Below are 27,366 nucleotides of genomic sequence, written 5' to 3'. Positions count from 1 at the left end.
GCAGACGAGAGTGTCACACTCCACTGATTTAGTCATCTAATAGAAGAATGCTGGGGCAATCTAGCAGGATCTAGTCAAGTCTAAAATGCAAGTGCCCTTTGACCCAGAGAATCATTTGCCCATGTGCTTAAGGACATGTGTTTTTTGAAGCTTTACAGGTTAGTAGGAAAAGTCTGGAAAGGAATTAAAAGTGAAACGAGAAGACTATAGTTAAATAAATCATGGCATAACTTTAAGATCTTTTGCATGACTTTAAGAGGACATGATAGACTTATGCATACTGATAAGGAAAGACGGCCAAGGCAAGCTATTGAGGGAAAGAAGCACATTGTAAGAACTTTTGTGTAGCGTAATATATAATATAGCATCAAATCATTTATGTTTTTAAAAAGCCCACGAATATGCTGTGTACTTGCTACAACTACATATACGTTTATAAATACACAGAGAAAGATGCGGAAGGATGCACACCAAACTGAAGATGGTGGATACCTTTGGGAAAGGAGCTGAGATTGGGGTGGTGACCAAGAGGACTTTAATCTTCTCTGTTATAGTTTAAGCTCTTGAAAGGGGAAAGCATTCAGAGATTACTTGAGCAAGTAGAAAGACGTGGAAGTCAAGGCATCTTCTAGGTCAGTCCTTACTATAAATTTGGGTAAGATATTTCCCTCTGCAGATTTCAGATTTTCATTTCTCATTTGATATAATGAGCAACTTGGATTAGAAAATCCCAGAGGTCCCCTCCAACTCAGAAGTTCTAGAACCTTTAAACTGTAAACCTACTCCAAGGACGGGGCTCAAAATTTTTCAGGGCTTAATGCCATGGGGTCTGGCAGTCAGCAGGCATTTAATAAATACCTTTTGGATGGATGTTGAATGTTGCATAACGATCCTCATGCACTTTTAACATTAATAACAGGCCAGCTCTTTGCCAGTGAACCTTGCCAGGTGAGTGATCTACTCCCTGAGAAATGTTGCAAAACCATGCAGTGTGGCAAATGCAAATACAGATTTTGGAGGGATTCAAATCTGGGTTCAAAGTCTGGCTCTTCCACTTACCTGCTGTGTGACACTGAACAAATTATCGACCTTCTCTGTGTCACAGTCAGTGCTGAGCTGTGACCAGGTACAGTTAATATTTCTGTTCCCGCTCTGACATTATGATCATTATTCACTCAACAGAAATTTATTGAGCACCTACTGTGTGCCAGCTCTAGGGACACCAATATGAAGAAAACCGACAAGGAGCTCATGGTCCCTTCTTGCCTGCTGCCCCAGGCTGTCCATGGTGTGGGCACCTCTTCTCTAACTGCAACTGGACAAGCCTGAGGACTTGGAGTGGGGGTGGGGGAAGACCGACGAGGCTCTAGAGAGGGCTGCCGGGGGATGCCGAGGACCCACTCTGCCAGGTGCCGCTACAGGAGCGGACGTAAGACGGTCTGTGCCTGAGTCAGTTGTTCCCGCCCCCCCCCAGCCTCAGATTCCTCTTGTTACCGGGGGGTAATGATGTCTGTCTCCTGGGGTTCCTCTGGGCATCAAATAGACACCAACCCTAAGAAAGCAGCTACTTTTCTTGAGCTCTTTCGAGGTGCCAGGCTCTGAGTGAATACCGACTCGTGCACCATCTCATTGACCCTGACAACAAACCTGATTTACTCACAAGGAAACAGGAACAGAGAGGTTAAGCAACCTGCCCCAAGTCTCACAGCTGCAGAGGAGCAAATATAGACTAGAAATCCAGATGCCTTGACTTCAGACCATGTACTGAAACCACCACAGCCTCCCGTCTCCCACTCGAATGGGTGCTAAACAACTTAGGGTGTCATTCAAGGGCTAAGCATCCTTCTCATGCACTTTAATACAATTCTAATTATGAGCTTGGATATTATGTTAATGAGCATTCACAATCGGCTCTGGCCGCCTCCACTTCTGCTTCTGCTGTCTTATAAATTGGCTGATGGAAAAAAACAAAAGTATTGAGTTATCAGGAGTGACAGAGTCCTCGCCATTTGGGGTTCACAGAGGACGTGGCTCTTTCTCCATACAGACCCTTCTTTTTAATTAAGAGCAGTAATCAGATAATCTTGCTTTAATTAACTCCCCAGATGCACCCCACTCTTGGAGGCTCCCTTTGATATTTTTGACATCAAATCTTTCAGCATAAGATGATCTGTAGACATGTGCCAGACATTTGCCATTTGCTGAATATGCCCGAAAGGTTAGCATGAATTTTCACCCCCTTCTCTTTTGTGGAGACACCCCCTGCTTCAGAGCAAGCACATTTCAAGTGAGGAAGGGGTTATCTGGGTTTTCTCCATCAGTCTGTGACTTTTCTTTCTATCTTATCACACTGGTTCTTCTATTATCACAGAAGCGGTGTGCATTTCATCTTAATTACACATCTGTTTAATCCATAATTTCTGATTTATGGCCATTAGCTCCTAATTACAAGAGGGCCACCCTTGAAAAGGAAAAGCAAATGAGCTGAGAGAAATGGAACTGAAAAGCAAGAGGCGAGAAGGATTTAAGTCCTACAACTGAGGGTGAATCCCGAGGCCCATTTGTTGGAGCAACCTATTGTTGGCAATCGTATATATTCGCCAGGGTCCCATCTCAGGCCGTGGCCGACTTCATCTTCTTTATGGTAGCAGAAATATAAAATCCTGACCTCCAAACAAAGCTAAAATCCCTGAGGAAGAGGTCATCCAGCCTAACTGTCTTTATACCAACTCACCGTTAAAAAACAAAAACAAAACTTTAAGTGAATATGTTTATAAAGAAAGTTTAAACCCAGAACGATCTATAAATGGAAAACAAGTAGGACTCAGAGAAAAGGCAACTGTAGTGAATCCATAGCAATTTCTTATAAATTTTTTTTCTTCTGCTTTTTCGCCCCAAAGCCCCCTGGTACATAGTTGTGCATTTTTAGTTGTGGGTCCTTCTAGTTGTGCTATGTGTGATGCTGCCTCAGCATGGCCTGATGAGCGGTGCCATGTCTGCACCCAGGATCCAAACCGGTGAAACCCTGGGCCGCCAGAGAGGAGCACATGAACTTAACCACTCGGCCACTGGGCCGGCTCCTATTTCTTAAATGTTCTCTGTGTACTATTTAAAATCATCTGAAAGACCACTCTTCAGGGAGGGCTGCATTAGATCCTCATCATTTCAACTGTTTGGGGCAGTAAATGCAATTTTATTTCCTGTTTTGGAGATGAGGAATGAAGGCTCAGAGAGGGTAACTGACTTGCCTAAAGTCACACAGCTAGGAAGTAGCAGGGTCATATCTCAAACTGGACCATGCTTGTCATCGCCTAGGATGGAAACAGAAGACTTGAACAACAATCTTCAAAGTGTGAGAGTCTTTGAGCTATCGGCCATCCAGAGGCAGCAGGAAAACACCCTTACCTGGGGCTGAGGATGTGGCTGCTGATGGCTGACTGTCGAGAGGGGCTCCTCATGGTGTCTGTGGCCAGGGACAGAGTACAACTCAACCAGGACTGCAGACTGCCCTCTGGCTGGGAGCTGACGACGGAGACGTTGTCTCTAGAACGAGAATGCAGGATGCTGTCAACACAATGACAACCACAGTAACAGCAATAACTAGATACTCACCCCTTAGCATGAGCCAGGCCTTGTGCTAAGTGCTGCTTATGCATAAGCTCAGTGAATACTAACACAATCCCTGAGAGGAGGGACCCCATGACACAGATGAAAGTAATGAGATGTGGGAAGGCCCACCTGAGTCTTGGCCAAGGTCACCCAGCTGGTCCGTGATGAAGTTGGGGTGCAAACCCTGGCCTATCTGATCCCAATGCCCAGGCTACTGACCACTGTTCCTTGGAAAACAAACACTCTATCACAGATGTTGAGGTATCTCCAATTTTGGATGAAAAATCAGTATTGAACTTTATAACAAATGATATGTTCCTGGAATATCTCCAGTGTGAAGGTCTCAATTCCTTGCCCACCTTGGTTGGAAATGTCACCGTGGACAAGGACTTCACTTGTATGCCTTCCTGCCCTGAAAGCAGCACAGGGAGAGGCCCATGTGGGTACTCAGTGGTTATTTTCTGTTGATTTACTTACTCAACATTATAAATATTGATAGATTGATTGATTGACTGATAGAATATTCTGTCCCAGGCTCCATGGGAAGGAGCTGTAAACATGAACCCAGCATTGACCCTGTCCTTAAAACCCCATCTTAGCAGAGTAGATATCTATATAAATAACCATAAAATAAAGGAGAAAATTATCAGTGCCAGAGAGAGGGACAGAGGGGTACATTCTAGGGAGAATAAGGAGGGAGCCTTGAATTGCTTCTTGGAGTCATAAGGGAAGGCATCGAACAGTGGCAGTTGAGCTACGTCTTGTTCGAAGGTTAGGACGTGGCCATGCAGGGCCTGGAGAAGGAAATCTGGGGTGGAAGGAGCAGCACACATAAGGCACGGAGCCCGCAAAGGGCAGGACATGGATGATATGGAAAGTAGGAGTGCCGGGTAGAGATGGAAGTAAGGGTCAGAATGCGCAGGGCTCAAATGTCAGTCTAAAATGTCTATTCTGAGGAATGGGGAGCCAGTGAAAGTGTGTGAGGGGGACAGTGACGTGATAAGTCATGGGCTTCTCTCTGTCAAAAAGAAGTTGGATGGTTAAATAGTACATCCCCAGGCTACATGCTATGACCATGGAGTCAGAGCTCTCATTGGCATTGCTGGTAATTCCCCAAGGAGGCATGGATGTTCCCCCTGCAGACTGGACACAGAGAGGCGGGGGCTTGCCCTGGGCATCAGTATAAGCTGCTCAGTTCTACTCAGTGTTAACTTACATCTCTTTTCTGCCACTGCCGCCACAATCCACTGCCGTCTGGACACTAGAAGGAGGCACAGGAAAGAGTCTGTTACCCTTGTGCTGTCAGGGGCTGGTGAAGAACACAGTCTTTGACGTTAGACAAACTTGAGTTCAAGTCTCACTTCCAACCTGTGCTGCTGTGTGATCTTAGGCAAGTCACTTACCTTCTCTGAGCCTCCTGTGCCCCTTTGCAAAGTGCAGCTAATAACGGGACTCTGCCTCCAGAGTTGTAGAGCAGAGTCAATGAGACGACCCTTGTAAAGATCTCAGCATAGTTCTTGGCAAACAGTTAGTGCTAATTAAATGGTAGGAACCATTACTGCTCTTCTTGTTTTTGTACTGTTGTTATTAACAGCATCATTATTGTCAACACACAAGGCATTTGTTTTATGGTCCTTGTGAGTGCTTAGAAAATTACACATGAGGGTGAGGTGGTCAGCTTCCCAGGGCATTCTGGGAAACTCCAAAACTAATTGCAATAGCAGCAATTACAATGACCATAATAACATCAATAGAGCATATTCTTCAGGGAGTACCCCCTCATCCAACAAATATGCCTCACCCACGATCTCATCTAACCACCTGCCCATCTCCATTTTAGGGATGAGGAACCCGACACCCTTGTTGAAGGTCACACAGCTCTGAATCCCAGGTCTGTATGAGCCATTAAAGGTCACGCTCTTAGCCAGTGTGCAAGTGCCCAGTGTTCAGGTGTAAACAGCCAAACAGCAAACCTCAGACGCCTAGGACCTCATTTTAATCCTGGATCCTCAGGCTGGGACCTCCCAGCTTTATTTTCTGCTGGAATCTGGGCAATTCCTTCCTTGGAAGACCTGGTTGGTTCCTCCGTGGGGTGCACCTGCTGCGCCTTGGGACCCACCCTCAAGGACCTATCACCCTCAGGGCTTCTATTAACATCTACCTGTCCTCATCAGATGGCAAGGGCCCCTAATGGGCAGTAACATGTATTAACCATCCCTTAGCCCCAGGGCTCAGGCCAGACCAGGAGTTCTCTCAGACAAGGCTTGGCGACTCCAATAGAAGAGAGATCTGTAAACTTCAACCCAAGCCTGCAAGTCTGGTTTATAAATAAGGGTTTATTGGAACACAGCCGCACTCACTCATCTACATGTTGTCCGTGATGGCTTTTTCTCCACAGTAGCAGAGTAGAGTAGTTGCAACAGAGAAAATGTGGCCTGAAATCCTAAAATATTTACTATCTAGCCTTTTAAAAGAAAAGTTTGCTGACCTCTCCAGGAGAACAAAAGCACTTTTGTGAATGACCCTGTGACAGGCAGAATAATGACCTCCAGAGATATGAACGTCCTAATCCTTAATCCCAACAACCTATGATGACACTTCCTGACGTGGTAACATGGACTGTGCAGATGTGGTGAAGGTTAAGGATGCTGAGAAGGGGAGGTTATCTTTTTAGTAAACTATTTAAAACTTAAAAATAGTTTAAAATAACCCCACAACTTTGTTATCGGAAGTGGTCAACGTGAGTAGACCCAGTTCAAATCCTTCTGGAGACCTGAGTCTTTTCTGAGGCTCTGCTGGGCTGGGGCTGTGGAAAGAACATGATATTAAGAGAAAAGCTGACTGAATCCTAGTGCCCTCGCTGTGTGGCCTTGGCCTGCTCTCTTTCCTGCTTGGAGCCTCAGTGTCCCCATCCGTGAAGCCAGGAGTTTGAACCAACGAGCTAAGGCCTTGTTGAACTTGGATCCCTGAAGATTATACACAGTGGAGAGGATGCATTTGGGCCCTAAAGCAGGAGTCCTTGGCCTTTTGTGAGAATCTTTCATAGAGACTACGGAACTTCCACCTCCCCAAATGTACAAACACAGATTCTAATTTAATGTAATATCTGAGGATTGCTGGTATCATCCTGACCTCATGCATGGCCCCCTCCCTCGACCTACTGGTTCACAGACCCCAGGTTAAGGAAATTGGTTTCAGCTGACCAAAGAAACTAAGAATGTGTCAGGTGAGGCCCCGTGGAAGCAGGGGGATTTGAGTGAATGGAGATACATCTTCTGATATGCTCACAGAAAGAAAAAAAGAACTCAAGGCCCTTGTGGCCCACGCCATAGTGTTCAAAGTGATGTAGCATTCCTTTTAAAAGTAGAGAGGGTGATGGGTGGGGAAGCATGGAGGTCACAGGTCCAATGAGGAAGAAGAAAGCAGGACATTAAAATTGTAACTTGAGACAGTGATGTCAGCATCATGGCAGAGTGAGCTCTTCCCTTAGATTCTCCCCACTAAGATACAATGAAAAGGACACTCATAAACCAACAAACGACATTCACACAACACAATAGACATCTGAGAGACCCACATAGCCACACATCAGAAGGTGGAGGTGCTGGACCCCCCAGGAGGCAGTGGAAAGAGCAGAGGCAGGTGGAATCTGTGACCAGATATCCCCACTATGAGAAGGCACAAATCCACACCATCAAATACTACCAACAGGTACATTAACACTCAATACCAGAAGGAAAATGACAAGCATCCAGAAATCAATCCTGAAAGCATAGAAATTTACAATCTAAATGACAGAGAATTCAAAATAGCTATCATAAAAAAAAACTCAACAAGTTATAAGAAAACTCAGAGAGACAATCCAATGACATCAGGAATAGAATTAATGAACAGAGGGAGTTCTTCACAAAAGTGATTGAAAACATTAAAAAAATCAATCAGAAATGTTGGAGATGAAAAACACAATGAATGAGATAAAGAAAAAGCTGGAATCTTTAAATAACAGAGCTGATATTATGGAGGACAGAATTAGCAATTTAGAGGACAGAAATGTAGCCCTGCTTCAGATGGGGGAGGAGAGAGAACTAAGACTAAAAAGAAAAGAAGAAATTATCCTTCAGAGATGACGGAGAAATAAAAACTTTCCCAGATAAACAAAGCTGAGGGAGTTCATCACCACAAGACTTCCCCTACAAGAAATGATCAAGAAGGCTCTCATGCCTGAAAAAAAAAAAAAAGAAAAGAAAGGTTTTACAAAGCCTTGAGAAAGGAGATAAATAGGCAGACAAAATCAGGAAACTGCAGCTCTCCATCAGAACAGGTTAGCTAACACTTAAGTATAACATTAAAGATAAAGGGAAGGAAAACATCAAAGATAACTATAACCCCTTCATTTTAACTCATGACACAAAACAGAATAAGTTGTGACAACAACAACTTAGATGGGGATGAGGGAAGGGGTGGAACCTGCTTAGACTAAGGAAATAAGAGGCTATCAGAAAATGGACTGTCTCATCTATGAGATCTTTTATATAAGCCTCATGGTAACATCTAAACAGAAAATCAGAACAGAGACACAAATGATAAATAAAGAGAAAACTGAGAAAGCCATCATAGAGAACCACCAGACTGAACTGGCAGTCCAAAATACATGGGATGAGCAACAGGGGAAATATAGAGCAACTGAAAAACAAGTGATAAAATGGCAGTATTAGGCCCTCATATATCAGTAATCACTCTAAACATAAATGGATTGAATTCTCCAATCAAAAGACACAGAGTGGTGGGATGGATCGAAAACAAGACACAACAATAAGCTGCCTCCAGGAAACACATCTCAGCTCTAAAGAAAATCACAGGCTCAGAGTGAAGGGATGGAAGATGATACTCCAAGCTAATGACAAACAAAAGAAAGCAGGTGTTGCCATACTTATATCAGACGCAGTAGACATCAAAATGAGAAAGGCAAAGAGAGACAAAGAGGGGCAGTATATAATGATAAAAGGGACACTCCACCATGAAGACATAACACTTATTAATATACATGCATCTAACACAGGAGCACCAAAGTACAAAGAGCAACTTTTAACAGACCTAAAAGGAGATATTAACAGCAACGCAATAATAGTAGGGAACCTTCACACCCCACTTACAACAATGGATAGACCAACCAGACAGGAAGTCAACAAGGAAATAGTGGAATTAAACAAAAACTAAACCAGATGGACTTAATAGATATATATAGAACACTCCATCCCAAAACAGCAGAATACACATTCTTCTCAAGTGCACATGGAATACTCTCTAAAATAGACCATATGTTGGGAAACAAGGCAAGCCTCAATAAACTTAAGAAGATAGAAATCACATCAAGCATCTTTTCTGACCATAATGCTATGAAACTGGAAATCAACTGGAAAGAAAAAAGCTGAGAAAGTCACAAATATGCAGAGACTAAACAACACACTACTGAACAACAAATGGATCATTGAAGAAATTAAGGGAGAAATCAAAAAATATTTGGAGACAAATGAAAATGAAAATACACCATACCAACTCTTATGTGATGCAGCAAAAGTAGTCCTAAGAGGGAAATTCATAACAATACAGGTCCACCTTAACAAGCAAGAAAAATCAAAATAAGCAATCTTTAACTATACTTAACAGAACTAGAAAAAGAAGAACAAAGCCCAAAGTTAGCAGGAGGGAAATAATAAAAATTAGAGCAGAAATAAATGAAATTTAAACAACAACAACAAAAAAAACAGTACAAAGGATCAAAGAAACTAAGAGCTGGTTCTTTGAGAAGATAAACAAAATTGACAAACCCTTAGCCAGACTCACTAAGAACAAAACAGAGAAGACTCAAATAAACAAAATTAGAAATGAAAGAGGATAAATTACAATGGATACCACAGAAATACAAAGGACTATAAGAGAATACTACGAAAAACTATCTGCCAACAAATTGGACAATCTAGAAGAAATGCATAAATTCTTAGACTGATACAACCTCCCAAAACTGAATCAAGAAGAAATAGAGAATCTGAATAGACCAATCACAAGTAAAGAGATTGAAACAGTAATCAAAAACCTCCCCCAAAATAAAAGTCCAGGACCAGATGGCTTCCCTGGAGAATTCTACCAAACATTCAAAGAAGATTTAACACCTATACTTCTCAAACTATTCCAGAAAATTCAAGAAAACAGAACACTTCCTAACACATTCTACAAGGCCAACATCACCCTGATCCCAAAGCCAGACAAGCACAACACAAAGAAGGAAAATTATAGGCCAATATCGCTGATGAACACAGATGCAAAAATCCTCAACAAAATATTGGCAAACCGAATACAGTAATACATTAAAAGGATCATACACCATGATCAAGTGGGATTTATTCCAGGGATGCAGGGATGGTTCAACATTCACAAATCAACCAATGCAATACACCACATTAACAAATGAGGAATAAAAACCACATAATCATTTCAATAGATGCAGAGAATGCATTTGACAAGATCCAACATCCATATATGATAAAAACTCTCAAGAAAATGAGTATAGAAGGAAAGTACCTCAACATAATAAAGGCCATATATGACAAACCCACAGCCAATATCACACTCAATCGGGAAAAACTGAAATACATCCCTCTGAGAACAGGAACAAGACTAGGGTGCCCACTCTCACCACTCTTATTCCACATAGCACTGGAGGTTTTGACAAGAGCAATTAGGGAAGAAAAAGAAGTAAAAGGTGTTCAAATTGGCAATGAAGAAGTGAAGCTCTCACTGTTTGCAGACAACATGATTTCACATACAGAAAACTCTAAAGAATCCATCAGAAAACTATTAGAAATAATCACCAACTACAGCAAAATTTCAGGGTACAAAGTGAACTTATAAAAACCAGTTGCATTTCTATACTCTAACAACAAACTAACAGAAAGAGAACTCAAGAATACAATCCCATTTACAATCGCAACAAAAACAATAAAATACCTAGGAATAAATTTAACTAAGGAGGTGAAAGACCTATACAATAAAAACTATAAGACATTATTGAAAGAAATTGATGATGACATAAAGAAATGGAAAGATATCCCATATTCACGGATTGGAAGAATAAACATAGTTAAAATGTCCGTTCTACCTAAAGCAATCTACAGATTCAGTGCAATCCCAGTCAGAATCCCAATGACATGCATCACAGAAATAGAACAAAGCATCCTAAAATTCATATGGGGCAACAAAAGACCCCAGATAGCTAAAGCAATCCTGAGAAAAAGAACAAAACTGGAGGCATCACAATCCCTGACTTCAAAATATACTACAAACCTCTAGTAACCAAAACAGCATGTACTGGTACAAAAACACACAGATCAATGGAACAGAATTGAAAGCCCAGAAATAAAGCCACATATCTACGGACAGCTAACCTTCAACAAAGGAGCTAAGAACACACAAGGGAGTAAGGAAGTTCTATTCAATAAACGGTGCTGGGAAAACTGGACAGCCCATAAGCAGAGACTGGAGTGATGTCTGTGACCCTCTGTGCCCTCACCACCAGGATCTCGCTCCCCCGGGGAGGAGCTGCTCCTTGCTTCTCACCACACCTTCTGTCCAGGCTACCCCCACACCTCTAAACGTGCTATTTTTATAAATAAGTACTCCAGCCTTCCTCTCCTCCCTCCTTCCCTCCAATTGTCACCTGAGTTCCCTATTGTCTGAGTCCATGGGGGAAGCCACAGGGCAGAGAGCCCGTTGATGTGGTCCATCTGGGTCAGCCTCCCAGGCACATAGCAGGGTGGAGAGCATGGAGTGGATGTGGAAGAGCAAAGAGAAGATGTCCTGCCCAACTGGACATCTCACAATGAGTGAGTCTCTAGTCTAGGGGGAAAGAGCCCTTTCAGAAGGGGGAAAATGTAAACACGGAGTCCACCGCTGGGCCTCATAGTCATGGAGTTGGTTAGGGTGAATAGTGGTCATGAATTAACACCAGCACGTGCCTTGATTAGTTGTATTGTGCTGTAAAGACTTTGCTGTGCTGGGTTCAAATAAAGATTGCTTACATACAATCAAATGAATCACATACAGTCAAATGAAGTATGTGAGGAAGGATGCCTGGCTGCCCAGCAGAGAGAGACCTTGTCTCCCACAGAGTCCAAGGCAAGTTGCCTTTGCACAGAACCTCTGAGGTGGAAGTCAAGGCCTGCCAGGCATTTATTTGCCCATCCACGATGAAATGCCATTCAGACCAAGAGTGGTGTCCAGCCTGGACCACACACTACCTGCCATATGAGAAAGTCACAACAAAGTAGAGTTTGTTTAAAATAGAGAGGCTGGGTTGATAAGACCTTCTAGAAACCATGCCACACCACTGTAGTATGAGAACCTGGTGAAGACACCTCACTCCTTTATCCTGAGGTGGTCTAGGACGGAGGCCTGTGGGAAGGGGGTGGGGAAAGGCTTCCAGGCAGAAGCAGGAGGAGTTTTGTTCTGTCTGATCCTGAGAAGCATTAAACCAGATGGTAGAAGTCACCACAAGTTTAACTGTATACAAGTCATGGATTATCGGTCCTGGCAGGTACTTAAGTTGGTGCACCATGGTCCACGGAGCCCTTGAATTCTGGGAAACCTCACCTGCTTCCAAAGGGTCAGGGAGAGGGACCTAGGAGGGGGGCTCAGCCCCAAACCTCCCTCTCTCACTCCAATCAGAGGGTGGCTGCACTCCATCCTAAGCTTGAATTTCCTACAGGAGCTTGCTTTGGTGTAAAAAAGGGCATTCTACTTAAATGAATTTGGGCATTTGAAACCCACCGACCCCTTCACCATAAGAAGAAAGAGTCTCTGGACTGCAAACTCCATGGGTCAGGTCCAGGTCTGCCTGTTCCCTGCTGTACCTCCTGTCCTGACATGGAAGGTGCTCAATGATGATGATGGTGATGACGATGATGATTTTAGTCCGTTGAGCGGGCAAGCAGAGGCCCCGGAAGGGCAGGTGACCTGTCCGTGGTCCTGATCTAGCTGGCAGTGCAGCCCAAGACCCGAAGCCTCATCTCCTGACGTGTGGTCAGTGGTTCTTTCTCTCACCTTGGAGCATGTGGCTTTTAAAAAGGAACTTGAGCCAAGTATTTGTGGATAGGGGACTGCTGAGGAGCAAGAGAATTAATTAAATGTCTTCTGTTGTATTCCTTTAATGGCAGTCTTTGCCAGACGCTCCAGTCTAACTGCAAACATTGCCTGGGAAGTCACACAAATGCACTGGCCCCACGTCACAGTGACAGACACAAGTTCACCAGCATGACAGGCCAGTTTTGTTGTCAGAAAACAAAGACTTGACAAGAGAAAGGGAGAAGAAAGGGTATGTTTGACACGACAGCAGAGCTTGGTCATTACAAGTGAGGGTGATGGGGTCAGCCTGGAGATCAAATCAGGGCCCCGTCACTTACTGTGTGAGCATGGGACAGTTTCTTGACTTCTCTAGGCTCCAGTGTCTTCATCTGTAAACCAGGGATGACAATGGTACCAACCTCAGACAGTTGTTTTGAGGACAACGCATATAAAACAGGCAGGTTGTGCAGCTTGGTACAAAGTTAGTCCTCAGGAAAGAGTCCCCATCATCACAATTATTATTTCCTATAATGCCAGAGTGGATAAGGTAGTTTGGAGCCCTCACTCCCCATGAACCCCACTAGATGGGTACCCAGGCCCTCCAAGCTAAAAGATGCTTAGAGAGCCAGGTGGCCCCTGTGGAATTATTTACACACGTGCTATCCTGCACTAGGGCCCTGTGTTGTGACTTGACATGCGACATCAACTTACTTAGAATAATGGAGAAATGCTTTAAGCTGTTCCCCCAGGCCTGGGATGCTTATTATTCAAGGTGAGGGGAAGGTAAGAGAGTTGTAGGGAAAGACATTTGGGCAGTTCCAAACCCTGTTTTACTATGTAGCAGGAATCTTTAGAGTCTGACCAGAGCCTGGGCCCACTAGTGAGTAAATTAACTCGGAATTATGCCCTCAGTGCCAGCTGCAATCTTTGGATAGGCCCAGATCTTTCTACTTGTCCTACTGCAGCCTAACTTTAGCCACGTTTAGAGGATGTATGTTGGAAAATGTACAGCTTACCCTCAACACAGTCATAGAGGATGCCATTCCACAGCATCCATCTCAGATTGGGCCAGCTGGAATTGATACACTCTCAAGTGACCCAGGAGTCAGAGGTCATCCATTGACCTCTCCACCCTCCCCCCTCCAAACTCCCAGCCAAGGCACAGACAGACCAGCCACAGACCCCGGGCCAGGAATAGATGGGGCTGTCAGTCAGCTGACGCATCCTCCCTCCATGAGTAATGAGTGTGCTCCAGGCCTGGGGGAACAGCTTCAGGCATTTCCCCATTAATCTAAGGAGGTTGATGCCGTCTAAATTCCAATGTCGGGCCCTAGTGCCAGACAGCATGTGTTTCAAGGCTGCTGCACAGGCCACCTGGCTTTCTGATCACGTAGCCACCTTTCCAGCCTGGAAGGCCTGTTACACTGGGATCTAATTCCCAACATGGGGAAATGTGACTTTTTATAATTTGAACAAGTCTCTCAAAGAACCTCACCTCCAGCTTAAGTACCCCTCCCTCTCTCTCTCACTCCCAGGGGGTGGGGAGGGGGTTTGAATCCTAACGGAAGCTCCATTTGGAGAAGGACCTGGGACCAATCCCTCCGGCCCCAACCCAAACCTCTTACCCCAGGCAATGAGACAACGGAGAGGGGAGTGTGGTGTGGAGCTGCCAGGATTGGGGAGAGTACAGGCTGGCACTGGGGCAGGATCTGGAGACCTGCTCCGGACGGAAGCTCTATACCTAGCAATGCATACATTTCTTTTGATTGTTGATAACCTATTTAATTGCACTGTGACCAGAGAACATGGTCTGTATAATATTAATTCTCTGAAATGAGCTGAGACTTCTCTGTGAGCAATTTTTCCCAGTCTTCCCCCATTCTTATGCTATTACTGAAATTTATGCTCTGTGGTAATTTCAAATCTAAGTACAAGACAGCAAGTGAGGACCCAAGCCTGCTGAGACTTAAGAAACGCTTCCTAAGACCCACTGTGGGGCCATGGCTGGCTTCACAGGCTTGCAACTCATGCCCAGAAGGGTCTGCGCCTGGTGTAAATTCTCTGCTGTTGCTGCCTCAAAAGTCTAACAATTTTGGGACAAGAAGTCCCCATTTTCACTTCATAGTGGACCCACAAATTATGTAGTGGATCCTGCCTGGGGGTCTGGGGCCCTTGAAGGAACAAACGGACTCAGTGGGCTTCTGTGGGCCATTTCGAGAGAGGAAGAAAGGTGGGGAAAGGGAAGGAGGAAGTGGAGGAAGGTGGGGTGGAGGAGGAAGAAAGGAGAGAAGGAGAGCCGTTTCTCTTTCAACTACCTGATTTGGGCACACAGGTCTCTCAGTGCCAAAAACGTGCCTTGTTCAGCCCTTGCTCGCTTGTCTCCAGATCTCTCCATGGCTGGCTCCTTCTTCTCATTCAGGTTCAATTCAAATACCTTCCTGTCAGAGAGCTCATGTCCACCTAACCTGTTCATCATAGCACTGTGTTCTCTGCCTCCAAAATTCCTATTGCATTCTAGTGTTTCACTGACCAGTCTGTTCACTTTATCCATGAACACACACACACAGACACACACTCCTCCATCAGAAAGCGGGTTCCATGAAGGCAGGGACTTTATATCTATCCTCTTCTCCTTCTCTCTTCCTTAGGAATTCAACAGAATGTTAACGTCTGCCAGGCTCGGGCAAGTTATTCGATCTCTCTTCATCCATAAGATGGAGAAAAATGATAACAAGACACAAGTGCAAGGACACAAACACCTAGAGCAGTGTCTGGTGTGGAACAGGTGCTCAGCAAGAACTCATCAAATGAATGAATGAATGAAACTGAGGATTGTTGAGCCCCTACTATGTCCAAGGCACTGTGCTGGGGGGTCATATGTTTTCACTTTTTTATTATTAACCCATCTTACAGATGAAGAGATTGAGGCTCAGAGAGGTTGAATAACTTGCTGAGGGTCATGCAGAAATGACCCGCTGGATCCCTGATTAGAATGCAGGGTCTGTCCCCTCCCCACAGCCTCCCCCAAATCCACTTGGGGTAATCCTACACACTGCATGGGGCTTTGCCAGAAACAAGACGCATTTCCTCACACCGGTGTTCTCTGATCCTTTCACGCCTCACACAACCCTGAAACACAGGTGAGGCCCCCTCCTACTTCAGGAACTGTGAGTCAGGTTCTGTGCGGGTATCAGAGACCCAGACGAAGAGAAGGCAACAGACACCAGCGGAGAGAGAGAGTTAAGGCCCCAGAGACAAAAGAACATGAAAACACAGATAGAAACCTAGAGTTCAGCCTGGATTTCCAGGGGCCCAGGGCCGGGAGCTCAGAAAAGCTGGATCAGAACAAGGGGGTGAGCATGAAGCTTGTCACCCGGAGTGGAGACAGGTAACAGCATCTCCTATTAGGATGAGGGCAGGGTCCCTTGAAGGCTGGAGAGGATCCCCCACAAGCAGAGACTGGAGTGATGTCCGTGACCCTCTGCGACCTCACCACCAGGATCTCACTCCCCCAGGGAGGATCTGCTCCTTGCGCCTCACCACACCTTCTGTCCAGGCTACGCCCACACCTCTAAACGTGCTATTTTTATCATTTTTATTTATCAGAAAAGCAATCTCTTGCTATGCAAGTGAAAATGGTTCAAAGGTTTTGCTCATTGGCAAAAATTAAAAAATGCTAGTATAGACAGCCACTGAGTCTCATTATAATCAATGCAAAAGCTCCTGTCTTTCTGTTAATGGAAAAGCCAGCCCAAGCATCAAGCAGAGAATATCGGCAATAGGGCTTTGTAATTACAGACGTCGGTTCTGTCAGGACACTAACAAAACTGGGGGCGTGGGCGGCGGCCGGGAGGTCCTACATGGGCTCCCGAAGTGGGGAGCAGCTGCAACATCAGTATTTACCATTTCACCAGCAATTTGGCAGCTGTGCAAATTAGCAGGGAGTGGCAGAAACACTCAGAATGTGCATAGCAGCGGTTTTCCACACACTGAAGATTTTTTAGATAGAGCCCTTTCTTGAGAGGCAAGAATGTGGGGTTTCAGAGTCCTATGGGTCACTGTCCCGCTGAGGCTGTCCACTTCACAGGACAGTTTGAGGCGACATGACTCTGAGCTGCTTATGACCAGCCCGGGACTACCTCAAGGGAAGAACGTGTTCACATTCTAAAATAGGGTGTATAAAGCACGTAACTTATACCAGCAAAATCTCCTAAAGAGGGCACCAGTATAGCTAGAGATGTGTGTGCATGTTCATGCAGTTTTAGAAAATATAAATAAGCTGGAAGAAAACAAAAATTTAGGTCACCCGTAAAGTCCTACCCCAGTGTTGGAATGTTGGTGTGTTTCCTTCCAGTCTTTTTTTCTTGACGAGGCATGATCGGCTCCAACACGGGCACCTGGTTCCTCTTGCTGGTTAAACTGCAGCCGATTTGCAACCGTCTCTGCTTCCCTCGCTGTCTGTCTCATGCCCACACCTCCCACCGGTCAGCAGCTGGCCCCTGCCTTCGCCATGCTAAGAGGGGTGCGGCAGGCAAAGGTTGAGTAAGAAACTCAGCAGCCTTACGTTCTAACTCGGTGTACGGTGCTAATTTGCTGTGTGACCTTAAACTTGAACCATGAGGTCAGGGTCCTCATGGGAACGGAGAAGGTTGCACTCCACGGTCTGATGCTTGACTGTTCTGGCTGCAGCAAGAAGTACCCCCGACAGAGACGAACACCAAGAGGGAGTGACTGCCCACGCAGCCCACACAGGTGTGTGCAGAGACAGCTGGCTGGCGCTCGGAGGAACCACAGCTGAAGGGTAGTCTAAGGCATGTCGCTCCTCACCGAAGCAATGCAACGAAAATGCCTCTCCCCGCTCCCCAGGCTTTGCTGCAGAGGCTGAGAAGGGGGCAGAGAGGCTGTGGCAAGATGGGCGGCTGTGATTTGCCGAGAAGTACCATGCCAAGGCTACACCAGCAGCTTTGGGGACAGGACACTTGGGGCCACCTGCAGGGGCCACACAGCCATGACCTGTGGCTGCTTGAGACCTGAATGGAGACAGCGGGAGGCAGCCTGTCCATCTCCTGAGGAAGGAGCAATGCCCTGACATTGACTTTGAGTGGCCTCGCCAATCACTGCCTGTCTCATCTTGCACCCTTCAATCTGGTTGCCTTTATAAAATTTCTTGCTATTCTGTACAAACGTAGCTTACACTCTGATGGCACTTATGTGCCCTGGACGCTGTCCTACTTGATGCTCATCTATTAACTCATTTAACCCTCCCCAACAGCTCTATGAGGTAGGGAGTGTGGGTTGATAAGTCCAGCCTGTAGGTCCAAAGTGGTCAAATCTTGGCAATTAGATGTGATCTGTCCAATAGCATTGCGTCCACTTTACAGATGAGGGAGTCAGGCCCAGGCTGGATGTGTAACTGCCCAAGATCACACACAGCAGTCCACTTTGCAGCCACTCTCCCAGATTACCCGCACCCCCACCCCCAACAAAGCCTTGGCGAGCTGGGCCAGGTGTTTTTGGCAGTCACAAGGAGACGTTAACACCAGCGGGGCAGCATCCTGTCTCTCCTCACCTGAGCCAGCCAGTTCTCTCTCCCACCCCCAAACACATCTGCGTGTCCCAGCAGATGCGGCCCCCAGAGCCCCCAGGCCTGCGAGGGGGAGCTCTGTCCACTGAAGACAGCAGCTCTCCAGCCCCACCCGCCCCTTGTAGGTTACCTCTCCGTGTCGCTGTCGCTGGACGCCACCTCTTCCAAGGCTGCCTGCAGGTCAGCAATCCGCCGGATGGACGTCTCCAGGTCTGTCTGGAGGGTCTGCCTCACCGCTGCGAGCTCCTCCACGTACTTCTCCTGGAGACAGAGACCACAAGCACGTTGACCTTGGGCAGGAGCCCCACTTGCCCGTGAGCTCTCTGGGGGGACATACCCCTGGCTGACCCTCGTGTTCACCGAGCACCTGTTACGTGGTGGGTACCCCACAAGGGGTTCTCTCTGGGGACGGGCTCCCCGCACCCTCAGAGAGATGCTCTGAATTTTCTAGAGGAAATGGATGCTTGGGGGCCTCCAGGGCACGGCCATGGACAGCGCTCACTCACTCATGCTGGTGGTGCTAACCCAGTCTGTCTGACCCCAGAGCCACGCTCTGAACCTGCACGGCCATGCTGCCTGCAGAGTGGGTGCCCAGCACACCTTGGACAGAGGAGTCAGGGTACGAATCAACTCATGTTTCCCGGAACAGTCACAGAGGCTGCTTCCGGAAGCCGAGTCTACCCCAGGGATGGATCTGGGAGCAGGAAGTTGCAGAAAGGGCAGAACAACAATAGTTCCCTTTCATCCCTGTCACCTCGACTCCTCCAGCTTCCCGTCCTCAAAGGCAGCAAAGACGAAGATGGACGTCCCAGCGGGGCTGCCCCAGAGCAGACAAACACCGCGGGCATCTCCTGAGGTCTTTCTGTGCCCAGAGCTGTGGTGAGTGCTCAGTGAGCTCTAGGGTGGGGTCGAGGGCAAGGATGCACCCAGCGTCCTCCAAGCACAGGACAGCCCCCACCATAAAGAAGGACCTCGCCCAAATATCCGCAGTGCCCGGTCTGAGAAACCCTACATAAAACCTGGAATCCGACCTTCTGGGAGTTAACCCGACAGGGAATAAATCAAAAGGCACAGCAAGGCTGTGTTCCCGAGGATGCCGGGGCTGATGACACGGAGAAGCGGAAAGCCGCCCCATCACTCAACAATTGGGAACGGCTAGGGACATCAGAGCGTGTCACTTTGATGCTAATAGCAGACTCTGACATTAGAAATAAGGATTGCCACAGCATGGAATGCTTCTGTGAAATCATGTTAAGCAAACGGAACAGAACAGAGAACCATCATGCCCATATCTATAGGCAAATGACACACACACACCTGGAAAACACTTGCTGAAGACGGGTTCCGATAGGACTTTTCTTTTAAGCTGTTCTAATTATGTAAAGTTTATTTTTTGACTGCTGTTTTAAGGAACACATATATACCAAATGATGAGAACATGGAAGGGTGAAAATACAAGGATTTAGGATCAAACCTAAGAGCAATTCTCAGCTCCCCATTTAATACTCACTCACTGTGTGACCTTGGACAGTTCACCGCCCCTCTCGGAGCCTGGGATCATTTTTCTTTATGTTGGAGATTGGGAAATTGAGGCCAGTGAAGTCACTCAGGGTAGTAAGGAGCAGAGCCCCATGTAAACCCTGGTCTGCCCTGCTTCCAGGTCAGCGATCTTTCTGGGGCTACATGTATACACCCCAAGAAAAGCCAGCGAAAACCAGGGCTGCTGTCCATTATAGGGACACGCTGAACTCTTCTTGGCAGATCGGCTTGTCCATTCACGGGATTGTAAGTCTGCTCCTTTCAACTGAGTTTGAGTCTTTTCCAATTTGAGAGAGAGAAAGAGAGAGAGAAGGCACAGACAGAGAAAGCCCCAGGGCCAAGCCGAGCTGATGAGAGCAGGGGTGGCGTGGGGAGGCAGTGGTGGTGCGCCAGGGGCCAGCAGAGCGTTGTAGCTGATTGAAGCTGCCAGCTGTGAAATCCCTATCTTGTTGCTGACAAGGTGAGAGACGATCTGAGGCAGGGGACCCCGGGCAGGAGGCCAATGGACTGTCAGAGGAAATAACAGACACCATGGGGTGGCGACACGGGTGCTCGCCCCAGGACGCCAGCATGTCAGCTCCAAAGCCACCTAGAAAAATGGCGGGGTGCAAAATCCCAGCAGCTTCCCGGAGCATCTGCTCAGGCTTGGCCCCTTCGTAGTCAGCCGGGATGACGGCGTCCCTGGGAATCAGCCACCTTGTCCCTGGAGATGCGGCACCTGTGTCTTTAGAGGACAAGAAGATGCTATCCAGAGTCCACATCTGAGCTATCTTAGGCTCGTGGTGAATGCTCATTTTAGGAAGGAGGAAACTAAAGACGAGAGCAGTGGAATGGCCTGTCTGAGGTCACGCAGCTGGGAGACCACAAAGCCAAGATGGGCATACAGGACCTGGGGTCTTAGGTGAGAGCGCTCTAGGCCACAGGTGCTGAGAGATGAGAAGAGAGCACAGCCGGCCCCTCCCAGTTGCCCTGGGTGAACTCTGCCGTCAATGTCACTCGGAGGGAGCAGCTGGGGCCTGAAGTCCCAACCCTCGCGGAGCCTCCTGGGCGGAGGAGAGGGACAGGGACAGGGCAGGTGCCGAGTCTCAGGGATGGCAGGCTCTGGGCTGGGACAAAGCAGGTGAGAAGAGGAAATGGGGAGCTGAGATGGGTTGAATCCCAAGAAAAGTGAAAGCAGGCCCTGGAGCCAGGATGCCTGGGTTCGAATCCCAGCTCTACTGCTCACTGGCTGTGTGACCTTCAGCAAGTTACCCAACCTCTCTGACCCTCATGGGTAAAAAGTGGGCAGTTGTAGCCCTTTCATTCACAGGGCTGTTGTGAGCACTAAATGAGCTTGGCAGAGAGAAAAGGCTTGGCCAGTGGTGGTATTACTATCATGCCAGAGGTAATGATGAGTAAGTGGCTGGGTGTCCCCATGTCACTGAGGAGGATTGCCAAGGTCACACAGTGAATAAAGAGATTGGAATGCAGGACTCTGGCCCAAAGCTTTTTCAGTCTCCTGCGGAGGAAAGACAGGAGCGTTAAGCAAGGGCAGCATAGGGGATGAGTTAGCTAGACGGAGTGAGGAGAGCTGAGAGCAAGGAAACCATAGACAGATGAGGATACACGGACCAAGGATGGGGTTTAGAGGACCTGCCACTGCTCAACACCCTCCACTGCGCTCTCTCGCCCCCGCGCCCCACCCTCCATCTGCCAGGGGACTCACATCCTGGCTCACTGGGAACACCCCAAGGAGACGAATTGGGGAAACTTAGAGTCTGTGTAATCAGCAATCAGCAAACCTTTCCCGTTCCAACTCGAAAACCAAACAGAGTCTGCTGATTGCAGAGACCAAGTCATCACGTGAAATGAATGCGGTGCCCCAAACAGTCTGCCTGGGGCAGACTAAACAAGGCCCCAGCCAGAGATCGCTCCAGAGACACGGAGAGGGGCGCACAAGGAGAAGGCAGCACGAGGGAGGCACCCCCTCTCAGTCCAGGAGTCAGGCCTTCTCCCACCCTCCGTGACACCGGACCAATGATGCTTGGGGCTGGATCAGGACTCCTGAGTGCAGTTGGGGTGTGTTTGGAGGCCAGGTAGGAGCTTAGTCTTCTCTACGACTACCTCTCTTTGGAGATTTGGAGCATGAAGAAGTTGGGGGGAAAATTAGGATATGAAACTATTTAGATAGTAAGACGCATATAGCAGAAACCCACGAATAAATATACCATATGCCCATATTAATCTATAGCTCCAACACAGCGATATATACATTGTAATAGACACATACCACACTTCTATAATAGACATTCTCTATATTTTTATATATATATATATATTCATATACCACTCATTCACTCATTCACTAAACATTTACCAAGCATTTACCACGCAACAGCGCTGATCTAGGCACAGAAGATACAGACAAAATCCTAAATTCCAGGAAGCTGGCATTCTCGAGGGGACCTGATCCATCTGTATGGCCCGTGTCTAGATCATGGCAGGCACTCAATATATGTTTTGGGACTGGATGAATGGAATTATTGCATGACTCTAAGTGGGAATGAAGGAAGGGCAATGCTATTGCACACACCTGCTAATGCGCACATCTTATACACCATGCATGCAAAGACAAACACAATAGCACATAGTATGTAGGCATGTTGGCCTCCCCAACACCACTTAAGAGAATCATTAACCCATGTTAAACCCCAAGCTACTCCCTCTGGAACATGTCGCACAGCTGCCTTGTGGGAGCAGTTCATATGATAATTAGTGGCTGCAATTAAAATCATCTCCTCTTGTGAGGTTCAATTAGAGGCTAATACTTAAAGCCGTTGTTGGTTTTCTCTGCTCAGGGCATCTCAATCTTCAGAGGACCTTCTCCTGTCTGCAAACACACAGGACTCTCATAGGTCAGTTTCCTCGGCTCTGGGGTCACCTCTCTAACGTTTCGAGATGTGCCCCCAAGATCTACCAAAGTTAATTTCACATAGTTTATAATTATAGATCAAACTATCTCAAAACACCCCCCGAAACTTGATGAAAATTGATCTTATTATTTTCTTCTGATGCAGTAAAGACAAAGAGAAACTTCATGTTACACAGCTGGGTGCTAAAAAAAAAAATTATAGACACATATAAATCTGTCTATGTGCGAATGTGTGTGCACACGTGTGTAGACAGACACACACAAACACCACCAGTCTGACACATAGCACATACATAATGAATACTTGTTGAATTCATTAATAAATGAATGTGTGTGTTTATATTTCTCACATGGGCAGACACTCTGCTAAATGTTTGAAATACCTTATCTCACGCCATCTTTATTAGGACCCTTGGGGTCAAGTACGATATTAACACATAAACAGTAACCTGAGAATATTACAACACAAGTAAGAGAGTTATTTTCTCTGTGTGGTGAGATATCAGGTGATTTTTATTTTCCTTTGTGTACTTTTCCAGATTTTCTGCAAGGAATATGAATTACTTTTATTATCAGAAAGTTAAAAAGTATAGGACTTTATTTCTCTCTACCCTACATTGAACAAGCTCCTGGTCCACCTGCCCAGTGCCTCTCCTGGCAGCCTCATCATTCCCATTTTATAGATGAGCAGGCTGAGCCTCAGGAAGGTTAAGCCACTTGTCCCAGGACATGTACCCAAACATGCCAATCTGGGGTTGGACCGGGTCTTCTGTGGACCCGGCCCACAGCTCTTTCCTGCTTTGCCTCTAATTGCTCCTGTTTCATTCAAGGGTGTCCGTGTTTCTGGAGGTTGGGGGGTGTTTTCCTAGAAAGAAAGATTATGAGGAACTGCCATTGTTTCATTCCAACTGCCCGAGGGTCATTGGCCTCGGAGACACACGGCTCTTAGCAGGACAAGAGCTCCAAGGCCGTATTGACGATGGAATTAGCACTGGCAGGAAGCATTCAGTCTCATTATGGGAAACAGAAGAGTCAGGGTGCCCATTAGAGAACCCAAAAGTACGCATCAGAGTCTCTTATTTAAGACTGGAAGGAGCCCAACCCCCAAGAGTAAGAGGGATCAGGGAGTAGGTGCTTTCTTCATAATCATCCTACAAAGAAATTGTTCTATTCTATTTTCATGATGTGGCTATAGACACAGAGAGACTCCTCCAAGATTCCAAAGCCACACAGCTGGAAAATGACAGACAGATTCAAGCTCAAGCCAGCCGATTTTCAAAGGATCTGTAAATACTTGGCAATTCCCTCCATCCTTTTCTTCACCCATGGCAGGCATGCCGCATCAATCACTGCCTAGACCCGGGCAATCTGGGGCAGAGTCCATACTCTGAACTGCCAAGCTCTGTGCTCCATCCCAGGGCTGCCCCGTGCTCCATCTACCAGCATCAATGGGAATTCCCAACTCTGCCACACTTTACATGACCGCAATCCTTCTGGAAGTGCCCCCCGAATCCTCTAAGAAGACATTTACATGAGTTGGTTGGTTGGCACGGGGAAGAGGGGTCTCCTGGAGAATTGATGAGTGCTCTATGGAACTGAGGAAAGCTGAAGCCCACCACTTAGGGAGGGACCCTGGTAGGTGGGGTGGGGAGACACAACCTACTAATAACATGGGAGCAGAGGGCGAACGCTGGTCTCAAAACAAGAAGAACCCAAAGCATCTGTGTGAATTTTGAGGAGTCACTAATCCTTTCTCCCTCTCACTTCCTCATCTGTTAAAATGACAGTATTATTCCGTGCTAAAAGGTTGTTGCAAGGAACAAGTGCAATCATGGAAAACTGTGTTCACCTGGTAGAGCTAACAGTGGCACGTCCTTGATGCATAGCAAGTGTTCCCATTTCCTTCTTTCTAAGTAAAGGCTCTGAAAATATGAAGCCGGCAGGTGTCATATAGTGAGGACAGCCTCACTTTTCAGAAAATGAAGTCTACGAACCTAATGCTTTTTTGTTGAAGCCGCAAGAATTTAATACAATGCCTCGCAGGAGCCAGTATCAGTCAGGAAAATAGAAATCACTCTAGATTATTCGGCCAAAGGAATTTAATGTGGGGAATTGGTTATCCAGGTGATGGCAAAGATGAGCCAAAAGAGATTAGCAACTGAAGGAAGGCACCGCCTACACAGGGCTGAAAGGAAAGCCAAGAATCAGGCCATTCAACGGGAGCTGAAACTGCCACAGGTGGCCCAGCAGAAGTTGGCTTCAGGGAGGGGGGCAGAACCTAATGGGATCTGGAATTACAGAGGCTCAGCTGCTGCCGGAGACGCCTCCCAAGGCAGCTCAAGAGGGAGGAAACACCCTGGCTTCTCTCCTCCTCCTGTCTTTCAATTGTCCCTCACTGCCTTTTGTTGGCTGAACCTACCAGAAGGCAAGCTAGGAAATACGGTTGCCTGTAATTTAGAGCAGAGCAGAGAAGGGGCAAGGATGGATCTGAGAGCAAGTAGGAGAATTACCAGTACAGAGCACGGAAGTCGCCGGGCTCAGCCCAGGCTCCACCACCAAAGCCAGACAAGGCTGTTTTCAGTTTGTAAACATTCATCGAACTCTACACTTCCGAGATTTGCACACTTTTCTAAATGTATATTTCAAGGAGAAAGTTATAAGAAATCCAGATGATGATTTTCAAGTGTTACAGAATCAAATGCTCGATTACGAACCCCTAGTCTCTGTTAGTTATTTATGGCTACGTGACCAATTGCCTCAACACCTAGTGTTTTGAAATAGCAAATAAACTCAGCATCTCTCATGCTTTCCTGTGGGTGAGGAATTCAGGAGTGGCTCACCGGGGTGGTTCCGACTCAGGGTCTGTGGTAGGATGACCCCCAGAGATGTCCACGTCCCAACCCCCAAAACAGGTGAATATGTTAACTTAGACGGCAAGAGGAATTGCAGCTGTGATCAAAGACAGTATCTTGAGATGGGGAGATTATCCGGGTGGACCCTAAACATAATCATAAGGGTCCTTATAAAAGGAAGGCAAGAGGGGCAGTGGGGAAGAAAGCAGCAATGCGATGATGGAGTCACAGATTAGACTGACTCAGCCAAGAGCCAAGAAATGCTGGCGGCCTCTAGAAGCCGGATGGGGCAAGGAACGGATTGGCCCCTGGGACCTCCACAAGGAACCAGCCCTGCTTGCACCTTAATTTTAACCCCCTTTCCAATGGTGAGGAGGGGCTCTGTACTTGATTCTTGGGGTCCCAAGTTCCCCCCGACAGGTGGGGAGTGGTGGAGGACACAGAGCCCTCCAAAACTATAAAAGAATAAGTTGTGTTATTTTAAGCTACTGTGTTTGTGGTTATTTCTTGTAGCAGCCACAGGAAACTTGTACAGGATTAGTCCTCATGCCACAGTGAAGGTGCCAGCCAGGCCTATGGTTGTCTGAAGGCTTGACTGAGGCTGGAGCGTCCCTTCCAAGAAGCCCCACTGACATGGTTGTTGGCGGGAGGCCTCAGTTCCCCGCCACGACGGCCCTCACTGAGCAGCTTGAGCGTCCTCATGACATGGCGGCTGGCTTCCCTGGATGACTGATCTGAGAGAGCAAGGCAAGCACCCAGTGCCTTTTATAAACGAGCCTCAGACGTGACGCATCGTTACTGCCGACGTGATCTGCTGGTCCCTCGGATCAGCTCTGACACATCCCGGGAGGACGCTACACGGGGGTGTGAATGCCAGAGGTGGGGCCATTCGAACCATCTTGGAAGCTGGCGACCACAGTAACACCAAAAGTTCTTCTGAATTGACTCCCCCGCCCACAAAGGAAACCACGGTAGCTGCTCTGAACTTCTTCCCATTTCTAGGAACACATCTGTTTATGGGCTGAATTGTGTCCCCCCCACAAAAAGATATGTTGAAATGGAATCCCCAGGACTTCAGGATGTAGCTGTATTTGGAGATGGGGTCTTTGCAGAGGTAACCAGGTTAAAATTAGGTCATTCGAGTGGGCCCCCATCCAATCCAGCTGGTGTCCTTGTAAGAAGAGGGAAATTCAGAAACAGAGACAGACACACAGAGGGAAGACGAAGTGAAGACACCCAGGGAGAGTGCCCTGTGTAGACGGGGGATTGGAGCGATGCATGGACCAGCCAGGGAACACCAAAGATTGTCTGCACACCACCGGAAGCTCAGAGTGACGCCTGGAACAGGTCCTTCTCTAGCGCCTTCCAAGGAGCGCGGCCATGCCGACACCTTGATTTCAGACTTCTGGCCACCAGAACAATAAGACAATAAATATCCCTTTTTCCAAGCCCCCCGGTTTATGGTCCTTTGGTCCGGCAGCCCTAGCACACTAGTATAACACTATGTGATGTTTTACTTTTCTTCTAAACACCATTATTTTTCTTTTCTGGTTCTAATAGGGTTCACTATAGAGAAGTTAGAAAATAAAATGGAAAAAAAAAAAACCAATAAAAATGGCCCTTAAGTCTGTGACTTGGGGACAACCTCTCTCAATGACTATGTTGGTGTGGTCCCATCCTGTGTCCATTTCTGCCTGTGTGTATAGATACAGCTATCTGACATACACGCAGACAAAACGGTTTTATATTAAAGG

The 27,366-nt window shown here is 46.8% G+C and overlaps 1 protein-coding gene across 3 annotated transcripts in view; it reads right to left on the bottom strand.

The window, feature by feature from the left end:
• Positions 1-27,366, bottom strand: part of MYO18B (myosin XVIIIB) — a 249,548-nt gene that overhangs the window by 19,292 nt on the left and 202,890 nt on the right. For all 3 annotated transcript variants that reach the window (XR_006885372.1, XM_046640628.1, XM_046640629.1), the window contains exons 40-42: positions 18,441-18,571; positions 4,826-4,870; positions 3,406-3,543 (exon numbers count right to left, since the gene is read on the bottom strand). Coding sequence is in view for 2 of the 3 variants with exons in the window: in XM_046640628.1 (XP_046496584.1) it covers positions 3,406-3,543; positions 4,826-4,870; positions 18,441-18,571 (314 nt within the window). In the remaining variant the exon portion in view is untranslated. The remainder of the gene's footprint in view (positions 1-3,405; positions 3,544-4,825; positions 4,871-18,440; positions 18,572-27,366) is intronic.

Source organism: Equus quagga, chromosome 15 (genome assembly GCF_021613505.1).
Source record: "Equus quagga isolate Etosha38 chromosome 15, UCLA_HA_Equagga_1.0, whole genome shotgun sequence".
Classification (NCBI taxonomy): Eukaryota; Metazoa; Chordata; class Mammalia; order Perissodactyla; family Equidae; genus Equus; species Equus quagga.
This window is presented reverse-complemented; position numbering and strand designations above follow the sequence as displayed.